The 22,422-nt window shown below is 40.0% G+C and overlaps 1 protein-coding gene across 9 annotated transcripts in view; it reads right to left on the reverse strand.

Moving 5' to 3' along the window:
* Positions 1-22,422, reverse strand: part of Rapgef2 (Rap guanine nucleotide exchange factor 2) — a 227,064-nt gene that overhangs the window by 36,936 nt on the left and 167,706 nt on the right. For all 9 annotated transcript variants that reach the window (XM_029474997.1, XM_021157687.2, XM_029475003.1 and 6 more), the window contains 3 exons: positions 12,932-13,063; positions 4,722-4,899; positions 543-679 (listed from right to left, as the gene is read on the reverse strand). In XM_029474997.1, the coding sequence (XP_029330857.1) occupies positions 543-679; positions 4,722-4,899; positions 12,932-13,063 (447 nt within the window). The remainder of the gene's footprint in view (positions 1-542; positions 680-4,721; positions 4,900-12,931; positions 13,064-22,422) is intronic.

Consider the following 22,422-nt stretch of genomic DNA (forward strand, 5'->3'; position numbering starts at 1 on the left):
CACACACACACACACACACACACACACACACACACACACAATTTTTAGACACAGCACAGAGTAAAATCATTTAAAAACATTCAATATTCTCTAAAATGACACATGAGAAAATTTATCTATATATCAAAGGGAATGTAAAGAAGATAAAATGTTCATCATGGCTTCCATACAAACATCATTTTGTTTCTATGAGAGGCAGTGAATTTATGATGTACGGTCAGAAACTAAAAAGCTAATACATCACAGAGTCTCAGGATGGCTGTGTACCTCAGGGTGAAGTGCCTGCCTACCGTGTGAACGGCTCCAAGTTTGAGCCTCGAGATCAAGCAAAATCAAAATCTCCAGCGGCACTGCATGCCATGGTGGCACATGAAAAATAGAAGAATGGATCTTGGATGAGTAAGGGAATGTTTGAGTGGACACCAGTTTCCATCTACTCAAACTCGTCCCTGCTAAGTTCGTAAGAGTTAAAGACAGGAACAAGGTTTTGTCTGGGTGTCACTGATCCTCGAGCTTTCTAGGTGGTAGAAACCCCTGCTGACCTCTTCTCCGTCGTTTAACACAATGGTTCCAGCTCTTTCCACCACTGCAAACACCATCACGGCACAGAGCTCCCGTCTTACTGACATCGTCATATTGGCAAAGGCTGGCAGCTGGTGCATAAATTCCAGTAGTTGTTCTGAAAGGTAAAACCGTAATTTGTACTGAAAACACATCTTCAGAAAGAAATACTGAGCTGAGCTCCAGACCTCTGTGTGCCTTCCCTGCAAGAGGAGAGCTTGCCTGCAGAGAGTGCTCTGACCACTGAGACTCAGGAGAGAGCTGGACTCCCAGGACTGCTGACAGAGGCTAACAGAATCACAGGAGGAACAAACAAGCTCCACCCAGAGACAACTATAACAACTAACTCCAGAGATTACCAGATGGCGAAAGGCAAACGTAAGAATCTTACTAACAGAAACCAAGACCACTCAGCATCATCAGAACCCAGCACTCCCACCTCAGTCAGTCCTGGATACCCCAACATACCTGAAAAGCAAGATTTGTATATAAAATCATATCTCATGATGTGGATAGAGGATTTTTAAGAAGGACATTAACAACTCAAAGAAATACAGGAGAACACAGCTAAACAGGTAGAAGTCCTTAAAGAGGAAGCACAAAAATCCCCCCAGAGCTGTGTCTCTAGCTGCACATGTGGCAGAGGATGGCCTAATGGGCCATCAATGGGAGAGGGGTCTTACAAAGATCATATTCCCCAGTACAGGGGAATGCCAGGACCAGAAAGCGGGAGTGGGTGGGTTGGGGAGGGAGGGGAGGGTATAGGGGACTTTTGGGATAGCATTTGAAATGTGAATGAAGAAAATATCTAATAAAAAAGAAAAAGAAGAAGAAGAAAAAAAGAAGAAAGAAATATTCCAGGAAGACAGACTGAAGGGCTTCTCTATCTTGGGTAGGTAATGCCAAGACTGACTAGCTCTGTATCTCAAACCCTAGGCTTCAATACATGGGTGGCTCTGGTAATCAGTGGTAGGTGGTACCCACTGATTCTGTCTGATATGACAATCTTCTCAAGGTTTACTGCAAAGTTCAATAACTATAAGAAAAATAGGAGACAATAAAATTTTTCAGAAACATCCCGGGTTTAAATATATGCTTAGACAATAGTGGAAATCAAGTATTACTCCATGTATGACTAGAAATGAAAGACTATAAAATGTTTTACTAATAAATATTATTTTAAATGGATTATGCCTTTCTTGTTAAGGCCTTGCATGCACTGGGCAAGTACTCCACTACTAGGCAGTATCACCAGTGCTTCGAGAATGACTTTAAACTATCCATGTTCATTTGTTTCTTGATAAGATTTCTACTCAAATAATGTTTGTGAACAGACACTAGCATTAAAAAATAGAACTGGATAGGAAATGTCTACATCATATGTAAGAACAAAGGTTAAAGAGAGATAAAGGGTCTAATACTAAATGTAAACCATTCCCAGATTCAGTTGAAATACCATATTCAGGGACTGGAGAGGGCGTTAGGAGTTAAAAAGCATGCACTGCTCTTGCAAAGGGCCTGAGCTCAATTCTCAGCACCCACATCACAAAAGCCACAACCACTAAATACCTCCTATCTAAAAGGCATGGTTTGTGGAGCAAAACCAACTATGATAAATTCATTTTCTTCAAAATAACTGAGACAAGGACACACATCCAGTGATTGTTGGGAATCCAAGGAGGAGTTGTTTTCTTTTGCAGTTCTTAAAAAATATCAGCAATTTCATCAACTTTAACTTAAATGCTCATTTGTGCATGCGAGCACCCACATCAGCTCTGTCACTTCGCTGCTGAGTAATGTTATCAAATAAAGGTTAGCCATCGCAGAGATGCTCCCATTAGAAGCCAGCCAGCCAGCGTTGCGTTTATTTGTAGGACTATGAAGGGCGCTTGCTTTCCAGGAATCTCAGAAAGATTTTCCAGATACTAAGTCAGTCCTACGTTTCTAGGAACAATAGACATACTATACATACTTTAATTTTAAATTCTTACAACCATTCTAAAATTAACACATTAAAAAGAGAAGGTGTACCAGTCAGTTTACAAAAAGGAGGCCTTCAGATCAATGCATTTATAAAGCAGTATTTAAGCTTTTAAAATGCCCATGGAAAGCACTCTAAAATAAGATGGTATGTTGAACATATAGACTTTTACTAAAAATGATAGTAGATAGATTTGTTTGTAATGTTGGCCTAGAACAAGAATAGTAGCAATTGGAAACAGATGATATGTCTGACCCGAGGAAGCCAAACTGCATGACCACCATTCCCCTGGCGCAACCTTCTGCCTCCTTCTGTGGAGGTTGCCTCTAAATAGAACCACTTCCTTTCAGCAACGGGTGGGACCTCGGAGACCCAGCAGATAAACACATTTCATGTTTCACGTGTTAGGAAACCTAAACTCATAGATTCACCAGGATCCTTCTCACTGAATTCTCCTTCAAACATGTACTGGCTTCAAGAGTTAGTGAAAGGGCATAACACACAAGTCGCCTGTGATTGGCAGAGGTACTTACAGACCCTAGAACTGGGTGGGAAATGACCCTGGTGATCACCTAGAATCTTACACAAAAAAAGGTCAGAGTTGGATGTGTATTCAAACGCAAAGCTACTATTAAGGAAACAAGTCTTGCTCCTATTAGAAGGGAGACATAACTCCCCTAATGGTTTTAATTTTGAGGGGCACTTCAGGCCTCAACCAGCACAAACCGGTTTCTCTGGCTGGAGGCAGGAACACCCCTGTGTGGAGTAACACGTCTTGCTGGCTTGCTCCCATGGCTTGCTCAGTCCACTTTCCTATACAGTAGTTCAGGAACACCTGCAAAGGGTTACCACCACACACAATATCTCATGAAGCTCCATGACTTTCTAGTCCAGTGGTCCAAACTCTTTCCACAGCTCTCCCCTCAACATGCTCAGGTCTGTCATAGAAATACCTCAATCCTGGTGCCCACTTCTGCCTTAGTTAGGGGTTTTAACTTCACCTTACAACTCCCAGGTCATGCTTCACCACTGAAAGAAGTCAGGGCAGGCACCCGGAGGCCTGACTGAAGAGACGCCATGGAGGAGGGCTGCTTACTGGCTTGCTTTTCTTCTTTCCTTTCATCTATTCTCTCACAGATTACATCCTGATAGCAATTCCCCCACCTCATCTCTCCCACTAGCTTCCCTTTCCTCCAAACTGCCCCCTCCTTCATCTCCCCTCTGAAAAGAGCATCAACCAAATACAGTATAACTAGCTACAGAAAGACTAGGCACATATTCTGACATCAAGTTAGCCTGCTTTCTTATACATCCTATGACCACCACCCAGAGGGGCACTGTCTGCAGTCGGGGTGGCCCTCTGACATTAATCATCCAACGAAGAAAGTGCCCCCCCCCCACACACATACACACTTGCCTACAGGCTGACCTTACAGATGAATCTTCTCAGTTACAATTGCCTCCTCCCAAATACATCCAGATTGTGTCAAGTAAATAAGAAAAAAATAAAAATCCAACCAATACGTTACTTATAGCCCCTTCACTTATGAGGCTGAAGCAGAAGGATAATAGGTTTGATGCCAGTGAGGGGCATTTAAGAAAACCTGCCTAAAATAAAACAAGCAAATAAACAAATCCCACTGCATCATCGTCATCATCATCATCATCATCTTAATAGAAAAAAAAATTATAGACTAGACAGAAAGAAGAAAATCTCACCTCCACAGCTCACAGGCTAACTACCTCAGCTTTGCTATTTTCTTCCTCACACATAAGCATAAGCCAACCACTTACAGGACTGTTACAGTTTCCATTTTGTCAACTAACATTAAGCTAATGTTTACTCATGGAATAAGGCTTGTAAGACAATTACTGAAAGTAATACTGTGTTAAGACTACTTTTAACTTAAAGAGAAGGGGTCAGAAATTAAGCTAAGATAAATGTTATGTGAATGGGTTTTTATAAGAAGTTTCACTTTCAGTTTTATTTGTAGATACTAGCTGAGTGAGACCCAACAAATCGTTTCACACGGAGCTGGAAGGGTTCTGCAGCCACTCTTCAGGGTTGGGGATCCTGAGACGCCGGGCTTTACAAACCTTCCAGACTCGGGCTGAATTACATCCGTGCTTGCCTCTCAGTCTTTCTGCCTGTTTAAAGGGTGCAGCCTTGGGCACTTACCAATGTCATCGTCAGTCCTGTCTATCGGGTCCTTCTCCAGGCAGTCCCTCACGATGTCCCTGCTCATCAGAGGGTCTGATGCTCTCTCGATGTCTTCCTCATCATCGTCATCCTCAGAGTCAACTGCCGTCTCTGGCAGTCCACTCAGGTCCATGTCACCGGCCTCGCTCTCCGTGGCCTTAAATCAGATGCAAAAGCAGACTTTAGGAACCACTGGAAGACAGTCAACCTATGGTATGCTCAAGCACTAAGAACAACTACGGCTCACCATAATTGGCAGTATTTACTTCTCTACAGTTGAGAGCCAGCATCAACAGTAGCTATGCCCCAACATGAGAGGAAGCTTAGAAGACAAGCAGCTGTGTTTCCTATTAACATTATGGGCAGAATAATCTTTGCCTCAGAAATTAGGATTTACTATAAGAAATGCAGAGAAAACTATGAAGTAAAAAAGACAGTATTGGTTTTCACTTTGTTTTTAAAAGAGATGACTTACACTAAGAGGGTAACGATTTACTATTTGGAGTGATCCCTTCTCTAGGAGGACTGCATAGAGGATGACAGAACTATTTTGCCTCAGCTGGTCTTCTTGAAAGTAGGAGTCATAAGTTGAAGGTAGCTTGATAATCACACACAACTATCTGGATTGTTTCAATGGCCACTTGAATTTCAAATCACTCAACAGGGCAGAAGGATGTGTGTATACTATAAATATACATATATAGAGAGAAGGATATATAGATATTGTATATCACACACACACACACAGACACACACACACACACACACACCTACCCACAGACACAAACACAGACACACACACACCTACCCACAGACACACATACACACACACACACACACACACACCCCTACCCACCCTGGAAGAAGACTCTTCTGTTTCATTAGCACAAAGCTAAATTAACAATTTGACTGCAAGTTAGAAACACAAGTTAACTGAATACTCTCTTAGCTACCAAAATCACTGATTTCAAATGGCTTTCCACCCAATCTGAAGACTAGAGACAGCTATCCTTCAGGTGAGTCCAGTCTTTAGTGATTTATTGTCCCAGTGTATCCATCAAACCCTAATCCTAACCCTTGTTTTGTAGCCATGGAATTCACTAACTGCTTCTGCATACTGAGAATGAATTTACATACATATTAATTGCATCGACTTTAAATATCATTAATGCCTTTTTCACCCGAGAAAGTAAACTTAGGAAGACATATTATAAAAACTTAGTAAGAAACATTATAAAGTTCAGCAGCTTAAAATCACAGCTCACATGATGTTCAAAGATATTTCAGAATTGGACAATGGTAAATTTTAAATATTGAGTGTAAAATATTGAATTTAATAACAGACCAGCACTGAATACTTTACTATGCCAGGCAATGCTAGAAGCACTATACACATTATCTCATTTAATCCTTCTAAGGAGAGCTTAAGGAGAGTCTTTATCTCCCATTGTTTTCTAAACCTAAATAAAGGTCTTTGCCCCAATGTCAAGGTCATGCTACTGCTGAACCACAAAGTGAGCCGAGAATCCAGGAAGTCTAACTTCAGCATCTTAATCATTTTCTTATGCTCATGAAATTAGCAGAACAGTTAAGAAAGCAAATAAAATAATTTAAGACCCCACCCCACCCCCATTCTTTATATGAGGTACAAAGTCTTGCTATATATTGCTCGTTAGCCTCAAACTCGTGGGTTCAGACTCAAATTCCTGTTTCAGCCTCTAGAATGCTGGGCTTACAGGCCTGAGCTACCACACTCACCAATAAAAAAGTGACTCTACATGGCATGAGTACCATAGATCGAGCACTAAATTTTACATTTGTAATAAAATCTTTAAAACAGTTCAAATTAGTGTTATATGCAGACACACACACACACACACACAGAGACACACACACATTTATCCAAAGAAGATAATCACGTATCCAATAAATATATGAAGGGATGATCAACATCTTTAATTATTAGAAAAATGCAAATAAAAATCACGATATATAATCTCATATCCACTAGGATTACCATAGCTTATATATGTGTATATGTATATATGTGTGTATATATGTATATGTATTAATACATACACATACATATGTATTACTTAAGTATACCTATGTATACATATTTAATTATACATATGTACTTAAATACTTATGTATATGTATTTAAGTAGAATACTGGCTATTTTCTAATTTCTTCCAAGCTACACTTACCCTGCAGATTACTGCAGGTCTTTAAATTGCTATTCTAAACTCACAGATACTTCATATTTAAAGGGCAGTCTGAGTATATCTGTCTAAAAAACAAAGAAAAAGGCTTACATCCTCCTAAGTACTTAGCCTAATATAGATTTGCATGCTTGTTAATATTTAAAAATTAATGTTCTCTTAAATACTATTGGATTGGTGAATATAATATGGCTTCCTTAAAACAAAATGCATTAAATGTTGTATTATTGTGAACAACAGATTCACAACAAATTTACTTGGCATTTTAAAGTAAAACCAAGGGAAAAGAACAAATGAAGAATTTTAAAGACTTTTATTTTATATTGTATGTGTTTACATGTCTATGTATGTGTATGAATGCTTGTCAGGTTGTATGTACACACAGAAGCCAGAAGAGGGCCCCAGGTCCCTTGAAACTGAAGCTACAGGCATTTATTGGATACTCAGCTTGTCATGTGGGTACAGGGATCTGAATCAGTTACCTCATGATTGAGCATCATGTGATCTCAACCACTAGGCCATCTCTCCAAGCCCCAGACTGAAGTAGATACTGCAGAGCTCTCCTGAGCAGAAAGGAGCCCTGGGATGGGCAATAAACATGTATGGGAGTTGAGCTCACCCCGATCTTGTCACACCTGCTGATATTTGATATGACTGCCTTTTACAGAGTTACGTTCAAAGGAAGCTTAATGAGCCAAAGTGACTTCGAAAGACATTCTTAAAGAAGCAGAAATATTTCTTTCCCTTTTTCTTTTTCCGATTTAAAGAAGAAAAGGCTTATTTTAATTTATATATTTTATTTTATGTGTATGGGTGTTTTCCCTGTGTGTATGTCTGTGTACCATGTACATGCCTAGTGTCCATGGAGGTTGGAAGAAAGTGTCAGATGCCTTGGGAATGGAGCTACAGACAGTGTCAGATGCCTTATGACTGGAGCTACAGACAGTTGGGAGCCACTATGTGGTTGCTGCGAATCAAACCTGGACCCTCTGCAAGGGCTGCATGTGGTCTTAACTGCTGAGTCATCTCTCCAGACCAGAAATTATATTTCTTATTGTAAACTAATAAGTCTCAAACATTCAGGAACTTACCAAGGCATTTGTCACTAATAAAACATTTTAAAAATACGTTTTTGGTTGTTTGAAATACAACACAACATATCAATAATGTCTCTATAAGACCATTAAATTACAGAGAAGTTTGTGTTTAACCTTTAAAAAGAAAATTAATTTCATAAATCTATTAAATTTAGGATTTGAATGTCCTGTACACAGTATTGCAATTATTCACTTATTTTTAGTAATTAAAAAAAGAAAAGAAATTTTCCTGAACATATCAATGATTCTGAGTATTTTTAAGAAAGGAACTTTTTATTGTCATCTAATGTGACAATTTTTAAGGAGCCAAGCAAGATACTTTGTAAAGTGTGCATAATATTTCTCCTGTGTGAAATCATAATACACAGTATTAACGGAATGTGCATGACTTTCCCAAAATGATCTCTGTAAAAGCAAAAAAAAAAAAAAATGCTTTTAGAAATATTTTTGATGGAATAGAAAGGTGGTTCAGTGGTTAAGAATGCTTGCTCTATTTCCAGAGAACCTGAATTATATTCCCAGCATTCCCTCAAATAAAAAACCTTCTATAATTCTAGTTCCAGGGGATCTAGTGATCTAGTGTCTTCTGGTCTTTGCATATATATCACACAAACACAAGGGGAGGCAGGGAGGGAGGCATGGGGAGAGAGACAGAGAAACAGAGAGAGGGGTAGACACAGAGAATACGTGTGTGAGAGAAATAACAGTCACAATAAAAATCTTTTAAATCTCAACAGTTACAGCTTTTCCAGCTATCCGAAGCATAAGAATGTATTTTAGGGCTGGTGAGATAGCTTAGAGATGAAGACATTTGTCACCATGCTTGATGACCGGAGTTGCATCCCAGAGGAGAGAATCAATAGCAAGTTGTCCTGTGAATTCCACATGTGTATGTGCATACATGTACCCGATAAATACACAAATGTATTTTAAACATAAAACAAAATACGTTAATTGAAAAACAATTCAATGTCTTGATCTTAATTAATACCTTTGTTTTGCCATATTCAATACAGATTTTAATAAGAAATTTTGCTGTGAACCAACATTCCTAGAAAGAACAGCTTCCACGGAACCTTTGCAAAGCTGACCAGAACTTCAATGATAGAGATGCTGGAATGCTGCAAGTCCAGAGTCAACTGATCTGGGCTTTACGCTCTGGCTCCCATCTGTCACCTGCCTCTGTACGTGACCTGACATCTTTCTGCCTGTTAGGTAAATCCTTTGGAATGCAGAGACAGAACACTAGCTTCCAACAACTAAAAAGCTAAGTATGCACCGTAGACCTTGCTAGTTAGGGATACTACAGCTGTGAAGAAAAACCGTGACCAAAAGCAACTTGCAGAGGTAAGGGAGAAAGGGCCTATGTGGTTTATACTTCCATATCATAGATCATCACTGAAGGGAAGTCAGGATATGAACTCAAGCAGGACAGGAAATCTCGAGTAAGGAGCTGATGCAGAGGCCATGGAGGTGTGCTACCTATTTGCTTGCACAGCCTACTTTCTTATAGAATCTAGGACCACCAGCCAAGGGGTGTCACAACTCAAAATGGGCTGGGCCCCCCACTTCAGTCATAATTAAGACAATGCCCTACAGGATTGCCTGCCTACAACCCCATCTGATAACATATTTTCTCAATTGAGGCTGCCTCCTCTCGGATGATGTTAGCTTGTGTCAAGCTGACATAAAACTATCCAGGACAGAGCTATAGGTAAGATTTCCCCACTTTTCTGGAACCCGACTACCTTGTGTTTCCACCAATGTGTTTAAAAACAGTCTTGATTTCTTTATTCTGTTACTATACAACCTTATGCGGTTATTACAATATTGGAACATGGATTTGAGGTAAACTGAATCTGTTTCTGGCCAATGATCACTTATATCTGGCTCTAACATGATCTCCTATTCCCTTTTAGGTGAGAGCTGATTTTGTGTCAGCAGTTAAGGTACTCAACTTGGAGCCCCCAAAACGATGTTTTCACAGGAGGAAATCACCCCAATCGGAGACAGTGACCAATACAACAACACAGGCCCTTTGTGTCCAAGGTTACCTACGAAGGTGAATTTGGAGTGTTTCTTTCTGGGAAGTCTGGCTTTCCTAGGTTTGGCTGAGGGCCCATCTGTTTATAACGATTGCTTATGAATCTATTGGGTCAGGATTGCTTTTGAAGGCTCTGGTTTAAGGTATCCATTTGTGTTTGTTTGCTCAATTTGAAAGCATTTGATGTATTAATTGAAGGGATTGTTTTGATTTTCCTTCTGTGGCTGTCATAAGACACTCTGACCAAAAGCAACTTGGGGAGTAAAAGGGTTTTAGCTTACACCTCCAAGTTCATGGTCCACCACCGAAGGAAGTCAGGACATGACTCAAAGCAGACGGCCATGGAGGAAGGCTGCTCACAGCTCCTAGTTACCTATCATTTTTACACAGCGGAGAGCCATTTGGCCAAGGAATGGTGAGGTGCCCATCTGCATCAATTAGGAACCAAGACAATCCTTCACAGACATGCCCACAGACCACTCAGATAGAGACAGTTACTCAATCAACATTCAATGACAGGCTGCACCAACTTGAAGATGATTCTAACTAGGTCAGAGAAGAGAGGAGCATTTGGAGAAAAACAGATTTTTCTTTTGGTACTACACCTGATTTTATATTTGGGAAGTGTGTTAATTCGAATTGCAGATACTAGAAAAATGGAAAAATCTAAAAGTAAAGTAACTTGGGTTTTATATTTTCTGGGGGAAGACTTACTATCTGCAATCCATTTTACTATGTTAATCCTAGGCAAATATATATATATATATATAGGGCATCCCAGTTTAATTGGAATTTAAACACATCTAAAAAGCACAAATACAATCATTAATTTATAAAAATTAACAGGAGCATAAAAACTACATCTAACCTAAAAGGTGACGGCTCGGCAGTTAAGAGCACGGGCTGTTCATCTATAGAACCTGGGTTCAGCTCTTGGAACCTACAAAACACACAAGGTTTTACCTCGGTCCCTGAGTACCTGGCTCTCTCTTCTGGCCTCTGTAGGCGCTGCATGCACATGGTGCACAGACATGCAGGCCACACACCCATACACATCATTTTTAAAACAAAACAAAATCAAGTAACAATTTTTAGATGTTATACTTGAACTAAAGATAAGTTCTGAGGACAGCCCTGTGCTGTTTCCCCCCTTTCTCTGAGCTTGCCTCTGTTCTTTATCTCCCAACAGAGCAAAATGCCTTTAAGAAGGAAAGATTATTATGGCCTGATTTAAAATAAAGTCAGAGAGAAAAGAGATTCCTTACTATATTAAAATTTGTAAAGAGCACTTTCCCTTGGCAAGTCCATGCCCACATTTGGGCATGTCCCTTTTCTTCTTTGGAATCTTTCTTCCTTTTAACCCTTGTGCTTAGGCGTGGGAAATATAATTTGGTATAAATTAAGACATTGAGAAGGTCATTTTTATTATAAGTAAAGGCACTCTATCGCTAGTTACTCTTAACAACAGCAGAAGACATGGCCTTAAATCTACATGACAAACATCAACTTTTGATCTTTGCTGCTACAGAACCTTGCTAAATCACAAGGACATTAAAATGTCAACTGTTTATTTTTTTTCCCCTGGGTATACCTGAATTTCATGTAACTCTATTACGTGAGCCTCTGATAATTGTTTTCATATGTATTTGGGGAGGTATGGAGTTTCCAAAGAAGAGCTATTCAATAAAACTTGCGGTCACTTCAATTTTTCTCATTAGTTTGTCTTGCATTCTAAAAATAATTATTTTAATTTATTTTTGGCATGTCTCATTAAAATGCCTGTGTATTTATATGTAAATTTAAGTGTTTTGGTGATACATAAAAAGATCTGAAAACATATACTGCTTTACAAATGTGAATATTCTCAATTTCTTAAAAGCTACTGGAAAAAAAAAAACAACGTTGGGTCCATAAAATGTTTCTTAAAACTTTAAAATGTTACTTGTTTATATAAACAATATTCATTGGACTTGTAAGATAAATGTTTCCTTAAGGTATAAAATTTAATATCATATACATAGACTTTGATAAGGATTTCTTTTCAAAATGATTTAAAAAAAATTAAATTTTTTTCATTCATATAATAGTCAATGGATAACTCAAGAAACAATGAACCCTTCTCCCCCGAAAATATTCTTAGAGCCACGCCTTTAAGCCCAACATTCAGGAGGCAGAGGCAGGCAGATTTCTGATGTTGGGGCCACCCTGGTCTATAGAGTGAGTTTCAGGTCAGCCAGGGCTACAAAGAAAAACCCTTTCTTAAAAAAAACAACACAACAACAAAAAAAGGAAACAAAAGCTATATGGTCTTTGATGTCTTTCACAATCTGCCTCTCTGCCCCGCTATATATGCCTGTGTACTGTCTGCATGTGCCCAGGTTTTATACCTTTTACACAGCACCAACTGGGTAATCTGAATCTCGTGTTCCCAGGCCATAGTCACTCATATTTGGCTCTAAAATAAACTACTTTTGAGGGGAAAAAAAGGGTTCTGTCTGTTGCTATGACCATAAAATGATAATTCTGCAGCTTTTTAGTTGAGTCAGACTATACCAACTGTCCACAGAGGAATGAATGAAACATTTAGAGTACCAAGAACCAACTGCCTCATAACCACTCTCTAACATTCTGCCAACCGTAACAGCACAGCAGTAGAGCTGCTTCCAAAACACACCCAGCACTGCAAAGCCTGTGAAACATACACAACACCTCATGCCCACAACATGCTGGCCTAGTGTGTGCACATTCATCTACTTTATAGGTCTTAGCTCTAAGAATTTCCGAATTCCATGAAGCAGATGAGAACGAAAAGCCCTTCTTCATACCTGGTAAATGTCAGAAAGACTGCTGCTTCCAGAGTCGCTGGTGATGCTACATCCTGAATGGCTGGAGGACACGTGGGTCACCTGTGGGTGCAGGCTGTCAGTGAGGTGCAGTTTTGTGAAGTCTGCAGGGAGCTGTGGAAGGAGCAGGAAAAAAGGGGGGCTTACAATTTCTATCAAGAACTTCAAGAAGACATGTTTTAGAACTATGATAGTATACCCTGCTGCAAAGCATTGATTCAAAAATATTATTAGAAAATATCTTTCTATTTACAAATTCAAAAACCTTTTCAGTGTTGTCCTATTAACCCAAATCACAAAATGTTAAAGTTTAAGAGCATACGATGTATCTCAATAATATTAAATTACATGTCTACATAGGTAGGTGAAATGATTGAGACACATAGATAAGCACTTAATATGGTAAACTACAATTTTCAAGTAACAAATAAATGAACAAACCACTCTAGTTCTATTGGTTAGCAATCACCAACCAATACAACTATGTAGCAATAATTTTAAATAGCTAAGGAAACAGACAGACTTCTGGTTCATTCATGCTCAAACCAGGTTTAAAAGCTTTTATTTATTTATTTTTAAGCAAGCATCTTGGAAACACTGAATCATATTTCCATGATACTGTGTTATATGAAAAAATATAAAACACCTTCTAAGAACTTGGATTTAATAGTTTACAGACAACGTTCACGTATATGTGCGCGCGCGCGCACACACACACACACACACACACACACACACACACCTCACTTATTATTCTTATTTACACAGAAACCACCTCTTGAAAAGATTTCACCAAACATCTCTCAGATGTTTCTGACACACCTCATATGTAAGAGAAAAAGCACTATGCATTCAACAACTGTTTACTGACCCTTTCTGTCTGACAATGTGTTAGTCAATTAGTGAGCTGAGGAAAATTCTGCCAGGTCTAGAATCTTGCACTCTTACTAGTTATTTCTCTCCCTCTCTTTCCCTCTCCCACTTTCTCCTTGATACAGAGTCTTACTATGAAGACCAGACTGGCCTGGAACTCACAAACACTCACTGGCCTCTACCTCATGAGCACCATGATTAAAAGTTATGACCAGGATGGCTAATTCTTTTGAACTGATTAAAAAAAAACTACATTTGTGTACAATATACCAATAGTATTGATTAGTAATACATTAGAAAACATACCAAGCTGGCTAGTCCTTTTGAATTAATAAATACTAGATTCATGTACATTATGCCAATAGTATCGACTAGTAATACATTAGAAAGCACTCTAGCTGGTATCATAAGACACCCATAATATTCTCTTTTTGCTGCTGTATTGTGATCCTATTTAGCTAGTAAAATCTAGTAAGGACTTGCCTTAGAAACATTCCAGTCCCTCCTTGGACTCTCATCCCCTCTCCAAAAAAATGCAATGCTGTCATAGTTTACAATAAGCTTGCCAAGAGAGATGCTTGGGCTTTACTCAATAAGCAAAGTGGATTTACATTCCACAGCCATTCAGACTTGCCGAGATGCCAACAATCTCGATCTTACACACATATGTTTAACAGTAGCTTCAAGTCTGTTTAGAAGTATTATTTTTTAATTTGAAACACAAAGTACATAAAACTTAAAAATAAATTTAGTACATGGCATACAATTAGATACCAAAAAAAGCCAACCCCTAAACAAAAAGCCTCCTATGTTCATAGAAATCAGAGAAGTAGTGAATAAAATCATCACAAACATTAACTATTTCACCAAGTGTGATCACTGAAGACTTAGGAAAATATATACGACTTAGAAAAATAACAGTTTCTCTATAGATACTAGACAGGGGCGTAAGCATCTCTACAGTCAGAACCAAGCTGGTAACTACAAAATAAGTAACTGAAACCTAGTGGTGGTCACCTATAGACATGACTCAGACTGACATGTACCTCGTGAAAAATGTAAAGATTAACAACATCAAATGAAGTTACAACTACCTAGTGGATCTTTCCTCACTAAATGATGATACAAGGCTCACAGGACTCCTCTCCCTGGACACCCTCCCTGTCTGTCACTATGCAGAGAAGCCTAGAAGTGGTCAGAGCTCAATCCTCACTGGAGAGAACTGTCCAGCTTCTATATGTTGCTGTGGACTCACCTATGTCTGCCCATCTTCTCGATATCATAGCTAAATGGTTCCCTAAGTTCAGAACAATAGTCTGGAGACAGAGAGAAACAGTTTTGTTCTCACCAATTCGGTTCCATTTAACATTCATTTACTGCTTCCCTATGCTTAGAGATGTTCAGCTAGGAGCAGGAACTACAAAGAGGAATAAGACATCTCCAATCCAAACTTCAACCTCTGCTAACCCAGAATCATCAAGCCATGTGTTAACGAGCAGCGGCCCCAGTTCCCATACTAGTTTTAAGTCCTTCCCCACCATCTGTGTTCTGTGGAAGGGAGCACAAAACAATGATGCACTAAACAGAGTAAACGGTAATTAACTTTTCCTTACATTAGAAGAAGAAATACAGATGCTCTTAAAATTATCTCATTTTTTTTGCCATAAATGAGAGTGACAATTTTAAATCTTGCTGAGTATAAGTTTGGATCAAGGTCATAGAAAGGTTATAGAAATGTTACAAAAGGTGTCCCTTGTGAGGTACAGTGGGATGTGTATCGGTGTGGCCCTACCATGCCTGATGGAAAAGCAGCCAGAGGCTGCTGGGATAATGAGAGTTCTTAAGAGTCAAACAAAATGACAAACTGTGGGTGTTGGGAGTACTGAGGCTGACAGGCACAAGCGCCAGGCTCCAACCAGGCTTCCAGAACAGAGAACCCTGGAACCCCAGGGAGAGTCACTGGGGGTCTAAACTAGCATCTTCTAAAATGGAACACTCTCACAGCAAGACTCAGGATTTTGCTCTGCTCCCAGGTTGACCCAGTGCTAACTTGTACAGTTTGTGCACTGTGTAATAGAATTCTATATTAAAATGGTATCAGGAATTGCCTTATGACTTCAGCTGTAAGTCTGAAGTTCTGACAGGGGTTGGGGGTAGGGTTATGAATCTGAGAGTGTACACAATCACTATCTAACCAATACAAAGAAACAAGGAAAACATTAACCTATTTTAAGCATTCGGATCTTTAAATTTAATTATTTGTTTATGCATATATATGTGTGTATATATGGCTATGTCTGTACTATAGAGCACACTGTGGAGGCTAGTGGGAAATTTCTATCAGTTGGGTCTCTTCTTCCACCAAATGGTTCCCAGGGATTGAACTTAGGCTGTCAGACTGGAATCAAACATCTTTACCCAGTGAATCATGGCCCAGCATTTCAATCATAACACAAATATACATACTAGAAATTAATTAGTAAGACTAGTCAAAGGAATCTGTTATATATTGCATATATATTACAGTGATTATATATGAATATATCACTGCTCAAATTTTTCATGGATCAAGAATCCTATAATCCTAAAAATGAATATATTACTGCAGACCACACTTTTTTGTTTTGTTTTGTTTTGTTTGAGACAGGGTCTCACTATGTAGCTCTGGCTATCCTGGAACTCACTATGCAGAACAAGCTGGCCTTGAACTCGTAGAGATTCTTATCACACAAGACCTGGGCTCCTGGCCCAAAAGGACAGTGACAGCAGATTACTGTAGGGCTTTTCTGCTGTGCTCCCTGTTTGGAAGTTTGGTGGGTCTTTTGGTTTTCTTTTTCTGTCTTGTTTTGACACAGGATCTTGCTATAAAGCCCTGGCTGACATGGAACTCATTCGCCTGCCTCTGCCTCCTGTGTGCTGGGGTTACAGGGATGCACTATCACATCCTGTTTAGACCACGCTTTTATAATCCACCATGAGATGAATAACTGGATCACAGTTTAACCACCAACACGGCTAAATAAATAAGAAACAAGCATTGCTATACCAGGGCCTGGAGAAATGGCACAGTGGTTAAGAGCACTGGCCTTTCTAGGAGGCCTGGGTTTGAGTCCTAGTACCAACATGGTAGCTCACAAACTGCTTTAACTTAGTTCCAGTGAATCCAATTCTGATTCAATTCTGACCTCCACAGGCACAAGGCATGTACATGGTGCACATACATATATGTAGGCAAAACACCCACACACATTAAAAAAATTTAAGGAATATTAAAACCAGAAACATAGTACATATATTTAAATCAGATTATCTTAACCTTATGTTTACATTCAATATAGAAATAAATGTCAATTAAATAAATAAAAACCTACAGCAATCATAGTTGCATGAAACTTTAGGTACCCTCTGTGCCTTCATTTTATTAAGAACAAACAGGGACACTGCCAGAACTAGCTTTAAAAAGGATCTCCAGGACTTAAACCTTACACATGAGTAGATATACTTGATCATCACTGATTTGTTAATTTAATAGCTGGCATTTGTAAAATTACTCGTTAATAACCTCTACTCAGAACACACATGCAATGAGCAGGAACATCCTGGTTTTGAAACATCACTACGACCCTGTAGAACTGGTAGAAGAATTCCTAAGGCTGGTGACAGTGGGCTGCCTTCCTTCCCTTTTCCTGGTCTCTGTGGAGAAACCCTGGGTGGTAAATAGCTGAGCAGCTATGCCTTGGACCCACTATCCAGCTGGGAAACACTTTGGGGGGCTTCTATTAATAGATAGGAGCTTCATACTTCATAATGCAGATCACATCTTAGGACGAATTCAAAAGATATCAACTCAATTTTATTTAACCAGTATTCTCTGAATTAACTTTAGAACTGCTTTGTTTCAAGCAATAGAGCACACAAGACTTGGGACACGGCTGGGATCTATCCAGCCTTCTCAAGCAGTGTAACCCGAGGGAGGCAAAGTCAGGTCAATCAATCGTTAGTGACTAATGACTAGCTACATACCAAGTATACCAATGGGAGTTTACCCAAAGGCATCTGTTATCCCCATCAGCACTGGAGTTTCGTGAACACTCTTTATGCTCTCACCTTTTATACCTCCAGAGGAAGAACTGGTGTAACACTAGGCTTGTCTCCCAGGTGTGAGTGTAAGCACAACGGCATATTCCCACACATCCATCAGGTTTTTGGTGTTTGGGTTTCTGAGATAGAGTCTAACAGGACAACTCAGACTGATCTCAAGTTTCAGTTCCTATTGCCTCCATTTCCTGAATGCACTACCACTCCTGGCGTATTCTTCATTACTTGAAGGCCTGCCTGTGTTGTAAGGAGGAGATAAGCGAGGGTGCACACATCACTAAGATGTGTTCGCTGCATAGGCACATCTCAGTGCCATAGAACCTGTGGCAAAATCTAAGGCTAGAGGTGACACAAAGTAATTTAGAAAATGCTTAACTATAGACAAAACCCTTCTGATATGAGCCCAGGTTTTAAAAGCAATTCTAGCTGATCCTGTTGCCGCAGACCTGGATGCTGAGGCTGAAACTACAAATTCATGGCCTGCCTAGCTACAAGCTGAGTACAAGGCTAACCTGGGCAATTTAATGAGTTCCCCCACCCCCCACCCAACCAAAAAAGGAAAAAAAGAGAGAGAGAGCTGTTCAGTGGTGGCCTAGCTTATGTTGAACCTCAGTACCAACAAAAACAAAATAAACTCAAAACCCATCCCCCTCACTATGTGCACATAGTTTCTTTGACCTGTTTCTACTAAAGATCAGTCTATAATATCATCGATTTTTATTTTTTAGATAACATCTTGAAGAAAACCAGGAAAAGTAAACATTACTTTTCATCATAATAATAATTTCTAAGTATTCCACAAGTGCTGAACACAGACTCTAGCTATAAACCTGTCTCTGAATGCCTCATTGCCAATATTCCACAAAGGAAACAATCGATTTTGTACAATGTAAGACTTCTTTTTTTTTTTTTTTTGGCAGGGAGGTGGGTAGTAGTGCTGGGGATTGAATCCAGAAACTCATACGTGCTAGGAAAGTGCTTGGCCACACATATCCAAACCCACACTGTAAATTTTCCTTTGCTTACTTACATACGTAAGGGGAGGACGTGCACATGTATCATGAGATATTAAATAGATGGACATTGTAATGAATCGTGAAGATACTAACAGTTTGTAAGACCTAAGAGCCCTCGTAGCTTCCTACTGAGTATAAAAGGCATAGCCTACCAAGAGACCCATATAGGTTACCCTCTCTGTTTGCCAACCTCTTAAGTCTAGAGACTCTGGACAAGTGAGCTTGTGCTTTCTATGAAGTGAATGGCATGTAATGAAATCATCTTGCTTGCTTCCTCAGGGACTTGCTCGTCCTTGCTCTACTCAGGGTGGGTAGCACCATAGGTTGCTGTCATAGCTAACACTATTAGTCTAGTAGCTAGCACACTGTCCGGCTCCCGGAAGTCTGGATAAAAGACTCTCGATAAATCATGTGTGTGTGGAGCTCACTGCTTAGCAAATCCTGCAAAGTAATGAACATCCCTTGGATGATAGGCTTATCATTCAATGACCACTTCTTTAAATAAATGCTCAGATTTTCATTGCTCAGAATTCTTTCAAAATGATGAACATCATAGTCTGTGCTTTGGGTGTGTAGTCTTCTGATGGCCTACATCCATATCTACTCAGACATACACTATCTAACCACAGAGATCTGCCTCCCAGATGAAGTGAACAGAGATGCCACTGGGGAGGCTGAAGAGGGCCTGCGCTCTATCCTATCAGTTCATCATCTTCCTAGGTTACAGTGTTTTAGGAGCAAATGGAACAGAGACACTTTATATAAGGCATGGCTTATGTTCAAGAGTATTCCAGTGGCTTTTTGTCCAAGCATGAACCTTGAAATGCTGGGTAGGTTGGGTGTCCCTGATTTGAATATCTGAAATTGGGGACTCCTAGCTCTACTGGTAGAAAATGCCACATCTGACCTCGTGTGATATCTTAGTCAAAATTGTACTAAAGAAATTGTGTAAAGTCACTTTCAAGCTATTTAAGGCACCTTTGAAATGAATGAATTGCATAATTTGACTTGGATCCAAGGTATCTTATGCATATGGAAACATCCCCACCCTATCCTACCACACTTAAAAGATTCAAAATCAACATTACTACTGGTCCCAATCATTCAGGGTACAGGACCCTCAACATGAGTACAGGAGCTTTCTCCCAAAGCAAAAAGGCCATCCTCACACTGTTCTTAAGTTTAGAATTATAAACTTTATTGGTTACATTGCTGGACAAATGTCCCCCATAACATACTTTAGGGCAACTTCTGTAGCCCAGGCTGGATTTGAGCTCACTAGGCAATGAAGGAGACCTTGAACTGCTCATCCTCATGGCCCCACCTCTTGACCTCTGAATTGTGAGCCCTGAGGATGGATCCCAGGGCTCTATGTATGCTAGGCAAGAGCTCTACCAACACCCCCACTCCACTGCCTAACTCTTCTAAACTTTAATTCAGACATTTGTAAGGTGGGGGTAATAGGGTTTCTGGTATCTCTGAAGCAAACAAATTAATAAGCTGATAGAAGAGCAGCCCCAGTCATAAAAGACTGGTACTCTGAACCAAAGACTTGGGAATCTATTGGAGGCTGGAAAGAAGCATTGGGTAGAAGAACATGTGGATGAAGACCAGCTCAGAGAGAAAAGTGAGTTGCTTCAGTGGAATGACAGCGTGCATGATTCAACTTCAGTGCCATATAGTCTCAACTGCCAAATCCCACCCAGGAACTGAGACTGCACTACAGCCTACGGACACTACATGCCAGGCCCTTTTCTAAGTGTTAGCATATGGATATGTTATTCTGTTTAATTCTTACAACAATCTTGGGAAGCCAATGACATAGCAGGAACTAAGACACAGGAAAGTTAGAGGTTCTCGCATCTTACAACAAATCCATCCAAACTTCATGCCTGCGTGACTCGCAGGGGCTCTGATGCCACAGAGGCAGCCTGAGCCACGGAACAGGCTCTAAATCTTTTGAGACTGGCGCTCTGTATACAGGACGCGGTGCTGTGCATCATCAGTGGCTCCCATTTATTTCACTAATCTTTAAAATGTTTATGGAAATCAGCAGTAATTGCACTTTGAAGGCCCCACACCCTAACTGTGAGACACTTCTCCAGGTCCCTTACGCCCACCACGGTTGTCATTCAACCCCATAGGTGGGGCTCACTTTTGCTTTATGTTCCTTACTGGAGAAGTACATTTTTGTTAAAGGTTTTTTTTTTTTTTTAAAGGTAAAAATTAACTACATAAATAAAAACAAAATAATGATAATAATAATCCTTGAGACACATAACTCTTTCTAAGGTACCTAATTCTAATGGAAGCAAAACCTTGTCTTTCACACATATGGAACTGAAAAATTGGGGGGACGAGTGGCTAACATGTGCTAACGATGACTTTTGCCTTCTAATACGCACTTATACAATAAACAAAAATTCCTGAGAAAGTCCAAATTATTTCTGGGTCATGTAGTCTAAGGATCTTTGATGACAAGTATGACCACTAGAGAGTGACTCTCAAGAAGCCCAGATGGCTAAGCCTCTGTGCCCGAATCTGCTTCCCTTCCCTTCCTCTTCCCTTCTCCTCATACTTAAATCTGTACAGAGCCATCTTCTTAATAAACTCCAAATTTGCTTCATAAAAGGAAAAAGAAGTATGGCAACTAATGGCAGACATAGGATTTAAAAAAAAATAATCTGTGGGCCGGGGGAACAGATTAGCAGTGCTTGCCATGGAGGTCCTACCAGGTCAATCCCCCAGAACCCACATGAAAAGCCCAACACAGTGGCACACATCTGTAATCCCAGTATGCCTATGGGGAGAGTAAAACAGGAGGCAGAGGCAGAGGCAGAGCATCTGCAGGAAGCTTACCAGCAAGCAGTACAGTGGCATAAATAAGAGAGACCCTGACTTGAACAAGGTGGATGCAGAGAACTATGAAAGGCTCTGCTCTCACTGTGGCACGTGTACACCCACACTCATACACACATGCATGCTACATAAGTAAAAGGTACACAGATTTTTTTTTTAATCACCTGGTTAGCATGACACCTATTTAAGCCACAAGCTAGCTCCTTTGTCTGTTGTCTCTAAATGTTAGTGACAATCATGGTCATTACTGTGGATGCACATATTGGCAAGTTGGCACCTCACTGTTTGATCTAAAACTGAGGAGGAGGCTCAGGTGCTGCAGACAAGGAAGCTCAAACCATCATGTGTCTTCTCCCAAGCCCCCAGGTAAGAGGTTCCATATGTCTATGACTATACACAGGCCAGTTACTGAACCAAAGACAAAATATGGCATGTGCGCCTGGGCAAAGGGAACTCAGTAGCATCCTACAAGGAGCAAGTCTGACTTATCAGCCTCTTGTTTCCCAGAGCTCCCGTGATGGCTGCTATGGAATCAGTAATCCCTGAAGAGGGAGGAGCCGATGGTAACATCAGCAGGCTCTTTCTAGAACCAACTACACAGCCGGCTTGATGAGCCTCAGAGGAACG

This window comes from Mus caroli, chromosome 3, assembly GCF_900094665.2.
Source record: "Mus caroli chromosome 3, CAROLI_EIJ_v1.1, whole genome shotgun sequence".
Taxonomy (NCBI): Eukaryota; Metazoa; Chordata; class Mammalia; order Rodentia; family Muridae; genus Mus; species Mus caroli.